The sequence below is a fragment of the Aptenodytes patagonicus genome, chromosome 2 (assembly GCF_965638725.1).
Source record: "Aptenodytes patagonicus chromosome 2, bAptPat1.pri.cur, whole genome shotgun sequence".
Lineage (NCBI taxonomy): Eukaryota > Metazoa > Chordata > Aves > Sphenisciformes > Spheniscidae > Aptenodytes > Aptenodytes patagonicus.
Window position 1 is genome coordinate 24,283,692 of NC_134950.1, and position 19,011 is coordinate 24,302,702.

General features: G+C 36.1%; 1 protein-coding gene across 5 annotated transcripts in view; it reads right to left on the reverse strand.

Annotated features, from left to right (window-relative positions):
* Positions 1-19,011, reverse strand: part of VPS13B (vacuolar protein sorting 13 homolog B) — a 497,028-nt gene that overhangs the window by 117,054 nt on the left and 360,963 nt on the right. For all 5 annotated transcript variants that reach the window (XM_076329345.1, XM_076329347.1, XM_076329346.1 and 2 more), the window contains exon 34: positions 3,633-4,335. In XM_076329345.1, the coding sequence (XP_076185460.1) occupies positions 3,633-4,335 (703 nt within the window). The remainder of the gene's footprint in view (positions 1-3,632; positions 4,336-19,011) is intronic.

The window sequence follows — 19,011 nt, forward strand, 5'->3', positions numbered from 1 at the left end:
AATTTTGTCACCAGGCCAGGATTAACTATTATTCTCTTTAAAATTCATGCTGGTGCAGTTTTACAGTGTAATTTCCCTATTTTATTCAAAGCTTCATAAAACAGACTCTCATCAAACTACCTTTTAGAAGCAGTTCTAAATTCTAAAGTATCCTTCGTTGATTTACAGCTGAACAATGTATTTCTTAGACATACACTAATGGGAGGTGAGGGATGGAAAACATAACTAGGTCCAAACTATTACCAGCTTTTCTTTACCCTAGAGTTTTTATTTTTTGGAACTAACATCCCGCAAAAAATAAAATAAAACCTTCCTAATTTTACAACAGAATTTTGTATTTGCTTCTGCCTTGCAAGATTTGAGAGTTGTTTCAGAACTATAGATTTTTTCTTTTAGAAAAGCCGTAAGAAATAGCACAGTATTTCATAAGACCTGAATCTACTGCCATTGAACTAACAGTAGTCAAGTCTTCAGAATTACACAACAAAACCGATTCAAAACAATTTTTCCAAATGCTTTAAAACATTCCTAAAATATTCTTATGTGGTGCATATGGTGTATATATATACACTGAATGATGATTTGAAATGGCAGAGCTTTTATTAGCATGTTTTGGATCTAATCTACATATTTCATATATAGCTTAACTATGTAAGCTTAACCGTATTAGTGTAAGTAATGAGAAACCACCCCCAAAGGAGCACCAATAAAACTTTATAACAAACATCATGTATTTTTCCTTTTGCCCAGACAAGTCCCAATTTTTTAGGTTGTGATGAAATTTGCTATGTTATAGGCCTGACCTTCTGAGCTGCTGCTGTGCTGTTGCCTATCTCCATCATGCGATGTAATGCACACCATGTTTTCATCAGGCCTGCTTGCCCAGTCCCTCTGTTTAATTTTTTTTTTAAGGGGCAATATGCTCCATCAGTTCTTATAATCTAGTTAAAATATATCTTTTATGTTTAGCTTGTGTCCTTTTCCCCATCCTACCTTAGATAATGAAAAGATAGTTGCATGCATACAAACAGACACAAGAGCAGCAGTCTTCTAGAGTGTCTAACTGGAAATATTCTTTAGCAACTTTCACTGTAAATTAAACATCATTTATGCCCTCTTCCCACCCTCCAGTCCTTGATATTCAGAGAAATACAGGAATATAGTGCATACCTATTGTACAGAGGGAGAGAAGCTAACTTATTTCTTTCAAATAAACTTTATATTGTTCTTTATTTGGATGATACATCTCTTTCAGATAAAACTGTCAGCCAATAGTCACAATGTCAAGAAAAATTCGCACAATTGATGAAATTGACTGCAGCAGCACAGAAAGTGCCATGCAAATCTCCTGATGCTGTATTATATAATATGCAATATAGAGTGTGTGTGTGTATACACACACACACACACATATATATATAAAAACCACATAGTTCATGGCTATTTTCTCTCAAATACACGTGCTAGAAATGAAAAATAGAAATTTCCAAAACTAACATGTTACCACAGTGGCATGACAACATTAATCCTGAACGATGCGATTACAAGCACGGCAGGTCTTCCTAAACAAGAGGCAGTAAAATCTTTATACTACCTATTTTGCTGTGTGAATTAGTGTGTGACTTGAAGTGTGGATTAGTTTTATTAACTTATTAACACATTTAGGATGGTGTTTTTAGGCACTAGAACTTTGGCACTCACTTCGAAAACTCTTTTGAAAAGAGCCCTAATGCTTTGGTAGCAAGCACCGGATTTTGTCTGATACACAAGTAAGGTACTTACTACTGCCCACAAAGGCAGCAGGATGAGACCAGAACTTCTGCCTTCACATAATATCTGACTCCTGCCTCCACACTTTCACCTTTGCCTGACACGGAGACAAAAAGCCAAAGAAAAGGGTAAGACCCGCGTAGGGCTAGTCTTTTGTCCTCCAAGACCTCTTTGGGTCTCAATGAAATACTGCTGGTGGCCGAGAAGCTCTCAGGCTGTATGTTCCTACTATCTTTATTATTTAAACTTCTTGCCGTGCTTTTGTGCTCTCTGATCCACTTTCAATTTGTAGGAAGACTGTATTACAGCTTGTGTTTTCTAGAATTGCTCCCATAGATATGAAGATGGTGAAAGACTTCAGAAGTTAATTGTAGGAGCAGAATGGAGAGAACTTTGCCCAGTTTATAGGTAATGTGGTGGCAGCTTGTACAAGGACACACTTGAATGCCGCAGATATGAGAAATGAAGTCCTATTGCATCTTTCCAAAACACTAAGTTAATGAAGTCGTGATCTGTAACTTACAACTCCAACTTTCCTTCAACTTTGCTTTGTTAATTGATTTGTTAATTCTTTTCATATTAATTGCTACAATCACCACCTTTTATATAGTATTTAACAAATAAACATGGGAATCTGGAGCAAATCAAATCCATGACACAGCTGTGTTTCTTTCAAGACAGGACATCAATAGCAGAGAAAGATGAAAATGGAACAACGATAAAAGAAAACATGGCAGAGAACGACTCTTCTCCCTATTCTAAGTATCTTCTTTCCAGCTGTCTAATCTTCCTCACTGTTTAATCCCTCTTAAAAGTTCCACTATAATTCAGATATCTGAAAAAAGTTGAAGTCTATTAAAAAGAGAATTTTTAGTCTTTTGCATAAGCACATTATTTAAATGCCAATTTTCAAAATATACCATCTCATTCAGCAAAGATTTGGTATAGCTGCACAAAAAACGTATACTACTTTTCACAACTGGTGTGCTATATGAACTCTGGCAACAAAAAACTAGCAATGTTTTTTACCTACAGCGCTCATTCAGTGAACAATTTAAAACCCCACACTTTTCTGGCTGCACATTCAGCAGATTTCTGCATCCTCATTTACATTTTTTTGGGGTAATACTCTGTAATGATATATCTCATCAAACTCTTACATCTGATACTGGCTGTCAGACAAATGAATTGCAATCATTTGATTTCTCTCTTCAGCAGTACAGATAAGACAGAAAAAGAAAGTTTCAGAATGTTTTCTTCTGAACAGTTAATTCTGATATTTCTTATTATAAGCTTTGCATATGAAAAAAAGCGCCATTCATTAAGACAAGGAAATTCTTGCAAAACCCTATTACTCAGCTGAATGAAAACTTAAAATACATGACATCATTAGATGTAATTTTAAAGATCACTATAATTTTCTTACAGTTTATGATCAAAACACCAGGTGCTTCTACAATGTTTACATTTTATCAGTAGGCTAATATAGGAAAATATTGTGATAATCAGTCATAAAAAAATGCTTTCTGTGAAATCAGCTTGGCTTACAACTCTTACTTCCTTAGGAAATGTTGAGAAATTAGAGTAATGCAACAATCCCTATCGCAATCTGGTAATGAGAAAGTAATATCAGGGAACAGGAAGAACTGGTTGCTAAAAGGTTAGACCTTAATTAATTTCAAACGTTTTACACACTTAACTTTATTCACCTGTGGGGTATAATCCTAAAAATATGTATATTTACCATTTGATTTTTAAAGACGTCCTAGAAGTCTCTCAGCTGTTTTCCACTGCTCCAGTAACTTTGAGAAGTGCAATTATTTTGGCAGTTATAACCAGGAGCGAATGTTAAATGCTCTTACCTGTACACTTGTAGTCTGAGGCAACTCCTTTAAGACAAGCGTCAAACACTGATATTTCTACCTTTTGCTTTCTGTGGTGGCAGCTCAGGAGCACAGAGGGCTGCGATACAATGAGGTAGAGAAATGGCTGTAGCTCTATGTCCCCAGTTCCCCTGCGACCAGGCTGCCGAACAATAGTTATACCTAGGGCTTGGCGAGCTGACGATCTTGTGGAAGCATGCAGACTTTCCAGTGACAAAAGACCTGTTTTTCTCCCAGTAGACAGGGGAACATTACTGTTCAAAAGATCGTCTGCTGTGACAGAGGAAATGCACGGCTGACTGGGCTTCTTGGTATCATGGCTGCCACCTGAGCCCGCTTCTGGAAGGTTCAAGGAGCTTTTGCTTATTTTCTCACCATCTTTCTGATCTTGTACTGATTTTGATTTTGTTAAGGCAGTGCACGAGTAAGTCATCAAGGAGATTCGACTTGCTGTTACAAAAATGTCAAAGGGAATGAAATTGAGATTCTTCACGATGGAAGACTGGCGGGAAGGACGGGCAATGCGGTGCTGGCTGGTACCACTGTGCTGCTCGATCTGAACGATTCTGATCTTAACACTGTCACTGCCAATTCCACTGTCCTGTGCACCGCTATAACGGGAAGAAGTCTCAACTGTTCCTCCATCAGACACATCCATTTTTTTCTGCTCTTGTTTGGAAACCTGCAAAGGAAAATATTATATTAACTTATGATATCCATATCCCAACTATTTCCATTTCAGTGGCAGCAAACAATCACTATATAAACATGATGTCAAAAAAGAGAATTATAAAAAAATATCTGCCAAGTTAACTTTAGCACAGTAATCACTCATGAAAACACAGCAGGTGCCTGTTCCAATGAAATGATGACTCACAACAAACAAAGTGCCAAAAGAACATATGAAGGAAAAAAAAAAAGAGTAATGATTTCTAGGCTTATATGATTTTTTTTTTTTTTTTAAATTTAAACTCTTTCTTTAAACTCTAAAGAATCTACAAGAAATTTATGGCTTAATATAAAACCACATCTCTGTGAAATAATGCAATGTAAATAAAAAGCCTAGTCAGAATTGTTTCCCAGTTTTGAGCACTGATGCTCAAAAAGTCCTCTTTGGCACTAAAATATTTTACCGTGATTAGATGAAATAGAATGTAGTATTAATCTACTGCAAAATCACAAAAAGACTAAATGGAAATTTTAAGTTGAAATCTATAAATATTATGTTGTACAAAAAATATTTTTCTTAAGAGTCGTGGAAATGACAGCTGCCTTATATAAAACACCAAAGTTGAAGGAAATGTCAGCACTATCTAAAGACTGCCTCTGTGATCGGGTACAAATTCTTAGCTCACCAAGGCTCACCAAGGATACATATGGTTTTGGCTGACATTCACAGGGTTTCACATGAGAAATAATTGCATATAGAAATATTTAAAAAAGAAAACATACACCACTGATAAACAGTAAAAAGAACTTTCCTTCTATCACAGGAAGTGCAAGAGTGAAACAAAAAGTTGCAAGACTGTGTCCAGGGACCACATAGTACCAGGTCAAGAGACAGAGATATCTGAGACAAGCGGGTGCTTAAGGAAGAAAACACTTCTGCTCGTGAAACAAGCAGAAATCCTACAAAGAGCTTGAGGACAACATGGAGAGCATATGCTAAAATATTTGGAAAGAAGACCCTGCAGAAATTCAACAATAATACTAATAAATATGGCCAACTCCTCCGATTCATATGGAGTTTAGAGTCACGCATTCACCCTGTATAGCTTCCACAGCACAACTAACACTTCCATCTGTGCTGCCCAGAAGAAGTGTTTCTGCTCTGCTCTGTACAAGAACTAACATAAGAAATGCCCAACTCAGATTCATGACCCATCCAGCCCAATACGCTGTTTCTGACAGCACTAGGAGGAGACTCTGTCGAGAGAGGCCGTAGACCCTGGCTGCTTCCTGCAATCTTCCTCTGCTACTCCCCAAGACTCCATAGCTGTTGCATTTGGGATGCCAGTGGTATACACTTGTGTAGTTGTTTTAGTAACCATTTCTCGACTTCTTGCCCATGAATTCATCCACTTCCTTTCAGAACATGCTGACAGTGTCTGGCCTCCACAACCTTCTGGGGCAGCAATTGGTTTTTTCTGTGGTTTAAACCAATCTCCTACTAGTGAGAGGAGATTGCATTTCCCCAATCTTTTGTAATGCATGATTTAAACGTTCAGGTCCACATTCAGCTTTATCACTGCTGCTATGACTTTGTAAACCTTGATCATAGCCCCCCTCAGCCTTCTCCTCTCCAGACAGGGAAATCCCAGCCTTTTTAGTCTCTCCTCACAAAGCAGCTGCTCCAGCACCTTTAATCATTTTAGCTGCTCTTCTCTACTTCTGTAACTCCACTATGCACTTCTTGAGTACTCTACACAGTATTCAAGAAGTGGGATCACTATGGTTTTATATAGCAGTAAAACGATGCCTTCTGTCTTGTTCTCAGTCTCCATCCTGATGATGCCCAATATCTTGTTGGGTTTTTTTGGTTGCCACTGCACATTGACTCAATGATTTCATTTCTTCGTTCCAGGACCTACTTCAATAGTTTCTGCTCATCTTCTCCACCCTAGTGAATCTTTGGAAAGGGAGATATAAACTAGGGCAAACCATACCTTAACTTCCTCTTGAAAAATATAATCATGAATTACAAGTACTTACACAATTTATCAGCAACTTAACTACAGGAATGAAGGGCAGTGAATTAATGAATTTCTTCAAACTTTGGTCTTTATGCAGCAATATTAATAGATTCTACATACACTGCAGAAATTGGGTTGTGGGGGAGTTAATGAAAAGCAGTTTTTTTTAAAGGTTCCTTTGTATTGTGCTTTATGAAACAAAGGGAGCAACCCCCTCTCCTTTTCTTTAAAGGAATGAACATGCTAGAAAAAAGTATTACAGAGGAAATCCTAAAACAGAGCCATTAACTAGCTGAGATTTTCTTTGAAAAGGTTTTTGCCAGCTCTGGTTACAATCTTTTCAGATTCACTCATGTACATATTTTTCAAATAACCAATAAAATTCCTTGCGGCTGATTTCTATGGCAGACTCGTATCACTGACTTGTAAACGTGATACCACTTTTAATGCAGCCTCTGTAAAAATAACTAGAGACCATTTTAATGAATTACTACATTGTGAGCCAAGAAATCCTGATTGCTCCTGATATCCTAGCAAAGTTAGGCTATTTACAGCCTTTCTGTCTGCTAAACTATTAAGTGCTTCGTCCATATCCTGCACTGATGGCACTTTCAAAAATGGCGTAGATGGTTTTATCGCTCATGTATTGAGGGCAAGCAGAAGACAGAAGGGATGGAGCTGTGAAACAATCTTGCCATATCATTTCATGGAAGTGCTGCCTGAAATGAAGTAGAGGGCATATGCTGCTAAACCCAGCAATTTTTAATTGCTCCATAGCCATCAGCTCCGTCTGATGAAAAATCTTTTTAGAAAGCATGGTTCTGTAGTGAGCGACGCTCTTACGGTAACACATGGTCTTCTCTTGTTCTCCTCTATGCAGCAGAAATTTCTACAGCTACCTGACATTTAGGTTATGCTTGACTTGACTAGAGGGACTGAAAATACAATGTCATCCACTAAATGATAATCTTCCAGGGAGAAAAGCGTTGCATGTGTATGACTGAGTGGAGGGAGAAAGCATAGTACTTCTGGTTTCTGAACGGATCCTCTCTTCTCACACCTAAATAGATTTGACTTGAAGCCTAGTTCTTTTCTTCTGCCTCTTTTTATAATTAAGTATTTATTAAATGTGCTGGTCTATATAAAGCACCTCAAGGAAGGTATGAAAGTAGCTCAGACTCCATCCCCATTCAGCCTATAGTTTCTCTGTGAAGACTACTGCAAGGGTGCTAATTGGTCCCAACTGCTGAGTTTCCTGTTATGCGGACATTTGACTACAGAAACTTTACTGAGACCCCAAATCAATTCACGCAGGTCACCGAACAGCAGGCAGATGGTAACTTCTGCTCAGTACTAAGCAGCATGGAATATGAACCAGTGCCCAAAAGGTGAAAGACACCATATCCTATTATGGTTTTCCATGCCACCCGGTTCCACAATGAAACTTTGACTTATGTATGCTCTTACCACATATATTATAAAGGTTGGAACAAGTGAGTCATGATTTGCAAGACAGCTTTATATAACACAACTGGGTACAAAATAAAGGTGAAGAAGTACCACTGGAACTTCTTGCATCAATTTCAGCTCAGTAAGCATCAAGCCTTCCAACCAAGTTTCACAGTTAACCTGAAAATACGCCTAGTAATAAACTTGGGAATCATTTAGGTATTCCTCTAACGGGATAAGGATATGAGAGGGAATGACTCTCAGTATAACAACTTTAAAAAGATTCTTTGCTTTATTATGAAATAAATGGGCCAATACTTTAAAGATGTCAAGAACAGCAATATCGGCTTGCTGTTAGCAAATGTAATGGTAACATTTATCATTGGGCTGTATTATATCAATTCTCTTACTCTTTACATAACCCATTTAAAATGAACAATAAAAGTTTTCTTTAATTAGCTACTGGTGTGCATTAACATGATCATGATTAAACCATAAAAACCAACTGTACATTACTCTGGTCCCCTATCCCATGTGTTTTAAATTATTTTAGTTGAAAATGTACTTTGAGTCCCTTTTAAAAGTTCGACCTTCTGCTTTCAGAGAATTAAATGCATATTACTGTAGTGGAGAAGATAATGTTTCAGACCTCCAGGCATATATTAAACACACTGGCAGCACATTAGACAAAATGCTTTACTTATTAGATACTTCCTATTCTAAACAGTGTCATCAAAGGCTAAAAACAAAATCCATATAAAAGCTGCACAATGCTTCCACACAGAACCTGTGCCAAAATCCCTGTACTTTCCAACTAATGAGGAAAGGATGTGTACTCTTAACATATGAATGTAAGATTTTCCAAGCATTCACTTTAGGAAACAGGACTATTGATTCCACATGGCTTATGTTAAATGAAACTGTATTGGTAAAATAACCTTTAAGATATTTGGCATGATAACTATAATTAAACAGTATTCAAAGGAATAAAACAAAAGGGAATTTGGTTCCACAATGGCTAATTAAAATAAAATGAAAAAACACAGCATGTCATCTATCAAGATAAATTGTTATTGTTTAAGAACTATTTAAATACTGTTAAAATATACTTTTAGATAAAATCTGAAAGGACTGGAAAAATATTTGTGGCTTAAAAATGGATAGTTTGGCGAAGAAAAAAGTATAGGACGCTGAAATTTTATGCTGAGATAATAGCTTTAAAGCTTTGAGCATAACCAGATGGTACTTAAATCAGAGGAATTCTACAGTTTCACTGTCAGAATGAGTTGCAATATGGAAAGGTTTTCAATAGCTAGAAAAAACATGTCAAGATGATAGTTTACTTCTTAGATCACTTCAGTGCATTTTCTCGTCCTTTCACAGTTATATATCCTATCAATACTAGACACCGTAGAAAAGGTGTTGAAAGCTACACTAGTAGCTAGGGAACTGTGGCTAATTCTTCCTTTTCATGTGTTGAGATAGGTAACTTTACTAGCTCAACCCCTTGAGTTCAATAGGGCATATGACACATATATCTACCTAGTGAAAGGCTATGGAAATAGCATGTCCTGTAGAACACACACAGAGAAGTACATCATAAAAATCAAGGGTAAATAAATATATTTGCTTTTCAAAACTGGCAAGCAGTCCCATCTGAGGTCACTGCAATCTTAACCAGGTAACTCTTACTTATTTTCCATCCCTGGTAAAAGTATTTAGATGGTAGAGACACGTCTTCAAAGTTTTCACTCCATAAAGAGAGGCAATAAAACCATCAAGGTAAACACACAACCTAATACTTTAGAGCAATAATTAACACATTTTCCAAATCAGAGAGAGGTGTTTTACAACAATTGGCAGCATTTTTTCATTATATTTTCACTTTCTTAATCTCTCAAGAGTTTTCAACAATAACAAATGTAAGCAAGTGCAAATTTCAGTATAAACATTCCTCAGTTTTATTTTCTTTTACTGATACTTTACAGGATAATTCTTTAATTAATAGAATAACTGTAAGCAACATAATCTTTGGAAGTACAACTGCTCTAGATCAAAAGCATCTACATCTGCATAATTTTTCCAGCTTCTCATATTAATTATGGTTATATAATGACACTATTGAAGTAAAATTTCCAGCCTTCTGCATAGCTGTTCCTTAAATCTGATCAAAACCCTTCAGCCAATCATGAGATCATTCTTCACATTACATAAATTACGGAAAGAGTCACAAGTGTGAAACCACAGAATCAAAGTGCCAATCACATCTGCTCCATCACTGTGGCATGTGACCTAGTTTTATTTCTTTTGCTAAAAAGTAGTAATATTTTCATGGAAATAAAAATCTTGCCTACCACACAAACTGAGCTACAGAAAAGGAGTATGTTCCAGGGTTTTTTTTGTTGTTGTGCTTAAACTGGAATTACGAAGAAAACACTGCATAGTTTCTTTCTGGCTTTGTTCTAAGTACTTAATCTATTCCATCAAAGAGTCTCCAACAGTTTAGAAATTTATTTGACGTATCATTGTTATATAAAGAACCTTTTTTTTGGTTAACCAAAGTTTGCTACATTGTTCTACCGAACACTTCAACTAAAACAATTTTATTTTGTTTTGCATATGAGTTATATGATTGACTTTAATTCTAACCATTATCAAAATTATTGTTTAAATTGACATATTAATCTCACATGGAAAATATAATGGAAGACACACATACAAGCATATTAGACTGCTAAATTATGTCTTCCAGTCTAATAAAGTTTATCTTTTAAGTTTTAAATTAAAACTTCAGTCCTACAATTTAATCTAGACAGACTTGCTTCTACTTGTATCAATCCAAATGCAGAAAGAGTTCTGTAAAACATGAATCCAAAGCTGTCCTCCAAAAAGGGAACTATTAAATCAAGCCAAAATAAAGCAACAAAAATATCAGAAGTGTTTGAAATAGTTTATTTCATATAAAAGTCAAATGTATTTTTTTCCACTAAGGAATTTTCTTTTTAACCAGAATTTGCTGCAAAACAAATGATGCTAATTTGAAGTGTAATGGTGTATATGAGCTCCCAGACCTACAGAAATACTGCTGACAGGCATTCAGTTGTAGTTTTCACAATACTGCAGGAATTATGTGAAAGATGTGATGGCAAGGAGCAGTACAAACTCAGCTTCTTTGTGCAATGCTTTTCCAGCTCTTCAAAAGTAGAGTAAGAGGCTACGTTCTGTTAAACACTGATCCAAATATTCATAAATCAAAGCTGTGCTAAATGTTCCAGTTGTAACATGGATATATGCAAATGTTAAATCCTATCTAACACGAACAGAATTATTTTTTTAATCTTAATACAAACAGTATGTTTATTTTGCTACTCTATGAAAGGCCAGTAAGAAACTTTTGTATTCAGTATTTTTGTTTCTAAAGAAACACTTTCAATTTAAAAAGACCAGGCTGAAATGTGGCAGAGTACTTTGTCCAGCAGTAATTTTTCATTAATATTTTTATTAAAAGTATTAGCTTTTTTGTGTTATTTTTAAATTTAATTTCAAAATTTTAAGTTCTTATCTTTGCTTTTATATGAAAAAATCTGGAGTAAAATAAATACACATATTTACTTTAGACAAGGTCAGGGTTTGTTCATTTTTGCACCTTTTTTTTTTTTTGTTAAAGCCAAGAAACTCCGTTTTTCCATGGGAGTCTGCTTGCATATTTCACTTGGACACTTTAAAAAGAAGTAGTTGAAATTTCAGCTTGATTTTGCATGACATTCTCTAACATTTCAATGTTAAGATTTCATTAGAAGACTACAGTTTTACCAGTCTCAGGTTTGGGTCACATTTCCATGCAGAAAGACATACTGAACTAAATGGTGGTTTAGTGTTGATCTGATCTTATAAAAAGCAACTTTGTCTCATCAAGCTAGCTAAACCTATCAGGAGGCTGAATTAACTCTCATTCACTGGTGTGCCGAAGTACATTGGGAAAAAAAACCACACAACAAAAAACATTCAAGGATTTACAATTTTAAGTCTGGGGTTTCACAACAGAAAGCTTGCTCTCAAACACCAGAGACAGACCAATTACCTAATTCAGCGCCCAGTATGGCTGTATAAACAAATATGCCATTGGAATTGGCACATCACAGCCTGCGGTGGGATTATTTTAAATGGTGTTGCCACTCACCAGTCCTGAAAAATCACAAAGCTTCTGGGTGGCACCTATCACAATACTGGGCTTAGGTGCAAAAAAATCCCTGGGTCCTACACATTGATGTTTTCTTGACTGGGTGTTCAAGCATAGATCAAAAACTTTCTCACGTGAGGAGTATGTTTGAAGTAAGAATTCACTGAACAATTCTTAGATGCAAGAGTTTAAATAATTTAGTAACATTAAATATGGAAATATCAGATGATTCACTGTTATGACATCCGGAGATGAGAAACTTAACAAAGTTATTTACTCCCATTGGAGTAAATTGGAATATTCTCCCATTGACTAATATTCAGTATGCTGTAAAATAAGTGAAAAGATGCAGAAGCAAAAGCCAAATAGCCTGGCAGTGATTCAAAGCAGGATACAACAGAGCCTCAGAATGCAAATTTAGGCATCATTTTCTAGGATAGGATGAATGAATGTATGAATGATGAAAAGAGTCATTATTGTAACACAGTAAAGTAACTTGGTACTTGACTTTCATAATACAGAATCTACCTGCAGCCTCTTAACTGAATAAGCATACAGTTAAGTGAACTGCCCCAAAATCAAATGCTACAATCTTTTCCTTAATATGTATTAGAGCCTTTATCTGTTTTGAGCATCTTAAAGGCAATTAAAATAACTAAATCCATAGCAGATTAGAAGATGTCATGTACAAATGTTGCCCAACTAAACAAACTTCCTTTTACATTATTTCCAGTAATGTAAGTCAGACTGAGTCAGACTACATGCCACAAGCAGAAAAATCCACAGTACAGGAGTCTTCAGTGAGAAATGTCCAACTGCTGGCACGCGATTGCTCACTGAAATGTGTGCTGGGATGTCGAGTACCTCAGGTTTTAAAGCTTCCAGATGTCTGGAAAATTATCTTTTCTGCCTTACTGCCTTTTTTTTTTTTAAAGGTTGTTACATCTCACCTGTATCAAGCCAAATAAACTTGTATCTAGCTTAATGTTTGACTAAATCATGTTTCAATTCGTCCAGAGTATCTTATAAAAAGACTACATGAGGAAGTAAAGCACATGAAGTGGCATGTGAACTGAAGACTAGGAAATTAAGAATTCTAGAATATGTTTTTTTTTTAACAAGGCCATCACAAAATATCCCCATTTTTAGGAAGTTGTTTGTCACAGCCTCGGCATGCAATTCCATGCCTGACTGAATTTGTGTCTCCTCATTTGTGCCTTATATGATTGTGTAAAATAGCCAGTTCAGGGTCTTGAAGCATCCAAAAAATAATCCCAGAAAACTAAACCAAAAACAAACAAACAAAGAAAAACCCAGAGAAAAAACGTACTTGTTTTTTTGGCCTGTTCTGTTTCCTGCACTGGCTCATTTTACTACTACAAAGCAGAGAAGGAAAAGGACAGACTGTGGCAGCCCAGTTTGGATTAGCTTAATGAGCCTCAGAATTGCATCCTAAATTGTGCCCTCTGAACTCGTTTAAAAATAATTAAAATAAAGAAAATAACTGTGGTATTGGAGCAGGAATGAAAGGTCAAAAACAGGACCTTTGTAAGCCCACTTCAGGAGTAGATGACACATGGAGCTGCATCTTCAGGCTTTTCTGACTGACCAAGCCTGGCAGTCTTCCAGTGTCTCTCAGTGCTAGGAGGCTGCTTCAAAGCACCCAGCACTCAAACCATGCTGAGATTTGACTTTATACCTTACCGGAAAATCAACGGAGAATTATTATTATTATGCAGCAGTCTGCCATTCTCAAAGCTTCTAACTGCAGCGCTAAGATTTCATTGGAGCCATTTAACTGTGGGCTGATAACAACATTAAAGACAATTAGAGGGCCTAGATACAAAGACAAGTTTTCTTAATGAAAAACACTTTTGGCCTTTACATGCTTCTATATGGCATTATTACAGTGTATTATATTAAAGATGCAAAAAGATTGCAGATATTACTGAATATTATTTACGTATACTGTTTTTTCATAAAAATAATGTTTTTCCAATTTTGGGCCATGAAGTTCCTGTTGGTTCACTAACAATTGCTGCTTTTTTCTGCTTTTTACCTACTTGTTGAATGGTATTAAAATACTTTCTTAAGTATTATTCTAAGTATAATTTTTTAAATTATGCAACTGCTGCAGTGGCCATGCAGATATGCACCGTTGTAAATGCAGATGCATGCAGCATAAGAACAATATGTCTGTGGTCCATACTTTCAAAATATTTGTGAGGTGCTGCCTTAAAGCTAGTGTTCCAATTAGCTTCTAGTTCAGCTATATAGGCTGTGCAAGGTGTTCCTTTCTGCACACCATTTTAAAAACGTTGGTTCTCATTCCTAGTACTGAAAAAATAACCTTTCAAAGCAACCTCAGGATGGTCCATCGTCTGAAATCTCCAGACAGCCCAAACAAGGGATGGACAGAACTGCCTTATCTATTTAACATGTGCTAAAATGTGACATTTACAAATGTCATTTGAAATGTTCATCCTTTAGTGTACTGCTATAGAATATTCTATCAAAAAACAATCTTTGAGGAGGTATCTTAGCATTTTCTGTTTGTCTCTAAAACATTTTTAAGATACCAAACCTGCAGTACATGCCGCGGTATGACACAACTATGAAATACTTTTAATCGTATCTTTACACTACAGCAAAATAAGAGTTAGGGAGAAGCATAAAATTAATGAATGGAACAAAAAAACCCCTCCACATAAGGGACCAATATTCTGCTCGAATTACTACATAAATACTAACAAGCTTTAACTGTTTAGAGTGATGATCATTATTAAGTACGTATATATATAATCATCTATACAAATACATAGTACAATTTTTTTTTTTTTTAATTAGTTTTCAATTTTATAGCACCTACTGGAAAATTCCCAGTCTGTCAGAATGCAGCACATAAGAATCTGGGAAACTTGCTACTGAATTCATGTTCAGCTTGCTGAGAAATACGTGAAGCCTTGTTCAAACAGCCAGGACACGCAACTTAGCCAAGCTAACTTTCTGACTTTTATTATTTTGGGAGCTAGGCCATACTGATCTTGGGCATAAATCCATTTGCTATGGTGGGCTTCATCATGGACAAATCTGGACAAAGACCCAATGAGGCACCCAACCCAGACTAGCCGACTGAGAAATTACTTTGTACAAACACCAAGGATCCAATAGACACAACGGGTAAAAACACCAGATGTTCAACCTGTAATAAACATTTATCTGGCGAAAATGCCTTACTGCCAGACAGAATGAATTTTATGAAAAACAGGGAGATTTGCAAGAGCATGTAGATCAGTTAGGTGCCCATCTCCCACTGAAAAAATGAGTTTGGCAGATAATTTATCTGTGATTCTGAATCTCTCCTACTCTCTCCCGTCCCTATTTTGGAAGGCAAAGAATCAACAAAAGTGGCTGATCTGTAACAACAAAATTTTGGAGACCAGATCACATATCCTAGTGGGAAAGCAAAAAAGACATACAAATTACTGCAAGAACACATGTGAACTAATGCAAACACACAGACCTAATTATCCTTGTAGCTAAGTGAAGAAAAAATGCCTGACTTCCTCAAATACTGTCTTAACTCACTGTTCTTCAGACAAATATGAGTTTCATGAAACCTGTAAGCAGGATCCCTACTCAGTAAAGCTAACAGATTTTCAGTTTTACAGATTCTCTATTTTAACCAACTTTCCAATAATTTGAAATAATTGTCACTGTTCATTTCTGAGAATACTAAGTCACTATTACTCCTGTGCTTTGACAGAGAAAGTTAAAATTAGTGGAAATCTTTACTTAGGAGGAGTCAAGAATGAAGCTTTCAGTCTTGATTCATGCAATGAGTCACAGGTAATTTGGAGGGAAGGTATAGTCTCAGTGAAATGAAAAGAGTTGGAAATACTGTCTAGAAACATGCACTGAGGAAAAAAATTGCTAATATGCAAGGTTATTAAGCAAACCCATTAACTAGCATTGCAGAAACACCAAAGCTGCATACTATGTATAAATAACTGAGGGCTTTACAACATATTCCCTCTAAATAGGTACTGGTGGCCAATTATCTGCAGAAATAAGTTCAGAGTAATTGGAAATGGCTGCAAACCTGAATTTGATTCAGTAAATGTTATTAGTATCATGTGCATGACTCATATCAGTGTCTTATCACAATCACAATCTATGATTTCACCGTTTGATATAGCAACCGGTAACTCAGAGTGAAGCTAGCTGTAAAAACGTAAAAATGGAAGTATTGTCCTGCTCTTTAATCTCCTCCATACTCATCAGAAACACTCGGCAACATAAGTCAGTGTAACAACTACCTCTACTATCTAAATGGGAATACAAACAGTACCGGATTTTATCATACTTATCGAAGTATGCATGACATACAGAACCTATGCATGTACTTTGTGGGCCTTGTCACCAAAGGGTGACACTGTACTAAAATGTAGTTCACTGTAATTTTACTATATTGGCTTTTGTGGTAGATGGCAGAATACATCGAACATATTAGAAATAAATGAAATACAGCTAGGCTCTTTATTATCCTTCCAGTCTGAACACTGTGTGTCCAGGAAGAAACACTATTACGTTCTCTGCCCCATTCAAGAAAAGTCCAGTGCAACATTCAAATGTTCAAGACAAGTGGAAAATTATTATTACTGAGACAAGTGAACTTCCCTGCAAGCAGGGCATAGAACAAAAATGAGTTGTTGGGATTCAGAGAGGCTCAGAAGCCCACATAATCCCAGAAATTAATGTTGCTGATCAGGGTGAGGATATTAATATCAGAGAATTATTGTCTACTTTTGGAAACCTCAGTTGAAACGTAAAGTTCAAACTATACTCTTCCATTCAAAATACATAGTTTAAATTCAGCCATCTCAAAATTTTCATGGTATGACTGTGGATGCAATTTGTGCAGCATTGCAGGGGGATGAATGAAACTCTCCAAAGCAATTTAAAATATGTTAAAAACACTGTTTAGATTTGAAGCATAAAACTAAATTGTGCATTTCTACAAATTCCAGGTTAACACACAACTCAAAGCATTTGTCATGAGAGGTTTTCACTGTGTGAAACTTCTGTGCATGCATGCACATCCACATACATGCATATGTCCTTTTGAGTAATCCTCACGTGTTTTGCCTTCACATCTGTAAAATGGACCCTTTCTCTTAAGGCTTCCTATTTTAGTGTGAATTTACTTCGGTCCCTCACCTCTTTTTTGCTTTGTGGAAAAGTAAAATTTCTGCTTTGAAGAGTCTTAGTAAAGTCACAGCCATTTACCCAATACAATAATTGCACCTAGGTTTCCACTGGAATGAAAATGTTTGCTCGTAGGAAGTATCAAAAATACTGCACAGCCCTTCAAAAAGATATTCCTCTGCTGGTTTTGGCAACAAAATCAAATGATGAGACAAAGCTTCCTAACAATGGAAACATGGTATGGTGATGACTCAAGATACTGGCAAGGACTTTATTTTGATAGTGTCCTTGAACTAACCAAAGATCACTTTACTTTCACAAAAACATCCGACAAGTGGCTATGTGGGAATCCAAGTACTGGTAAAACTACCAGGAAACTGATGCAAGTATTATTCAGCTATTCCAGCTAAGGGTTTTTATTGGCATTCTCAAGAAGTTACACTTTTGGCACTCCCTGACACTATCAAGCTGCAAGTTTACGTTTAAAATTGTATGAACAGAATAGCCCAATGGTAAAAATTACCAGAAGATGATTAATGTAATTTATATTTCAAAAGATTTAGCCATTCCACAAACTTTAAGTACTGCATTAAAAGCAAGACTCCACAGAAACCAAAATAATGTCCAGACCACCAGACAAACCAAACTACTACATAGTCTATTTGTCCAAAATAATACAAATAGTCTATTTGTCTTCACCTGAACTACTAACACATCAGCATGTCAAAGAAATGAAGACAGCTTGGCTCAATGGAAATTGTAAAGCAAGAATCTAATGCAAAAAACTTACATCTACTTCTAACAAAGATGGGGAAACACTTTTTTGCCTTCCCAAGAAAGGAAGGAGTCCTCACTAAGTTCTTCTCAATTGAAATGAAAACCCATTTCAGATTCACCAGAGTCAGAAACTCTCTTTATGCAGCAAGACCATTATTTACAGATTTTCAAGATTAGTTTCTCTTTGGCCTGTGAGTTTCATTCAGATGTGAATACTCTGTATGAGGTACAACTTCAGCATTGCTAAAATAGCGTCCCACCTATAATATGAAGTAAGATTCTACTGTATTGCATGCTATTAGACTTTAGCAAACAAAGATTAATTTTAACTTATTGCACAACATATCAAACCATAGGCAACCACAAGGAAAAAACTAAGAGGACAATAATTTTTCTACCTCAAGGGAAAGAAAGCGTTTGTTAGACATCAAGATATTTGGATTTTATTAGAATCTTTCTTGTCATAAAAGAACTCTCATGCAATTTAAAGGATTAAATCTAGTAAGTCTACTTACTGTCTAAGTGGATAAGATTAATCTGTAGAACAACCTATACTAAGCAAATGAAGTTATATATGGTGCAAATTTTGTCCATCAATTCCGTGCACACGTATGTCTCAAATGTGCTAACTTTTTACACACATCTTCCTGTTATTATGTATTTGGAAAAAAACACACAGACATCAAATTAACTCATACAGCTTCCTTTCACATTTCAAGGTTTGAAGTCTTTAACATGAACAGAAATAGGAAATGTATGTCACCTTACAATTAAACATTCACCATTTTACAAAGGTGCTGCAGAACATAGAATCATAGAATAGTTTGGGTTGGAAGGGACCTCTAAAGGTCATCTAGTCCAACCCCCCTGCTGTGGGCAAGAGCCCAGTCCAACCTGACCTTGAATGTTTCCAGGGATGGGGCATCCACCACCTCTCTGGGCAACCTGTGCCAGTGCTTCACCACCCTCAGCGTAAAAAATGTCTTCCTTATATCTAGTCTCAATCTACCGCCCTTTAGTTTAAAGCCATTCCCCCTTGTCTTGTCACAAC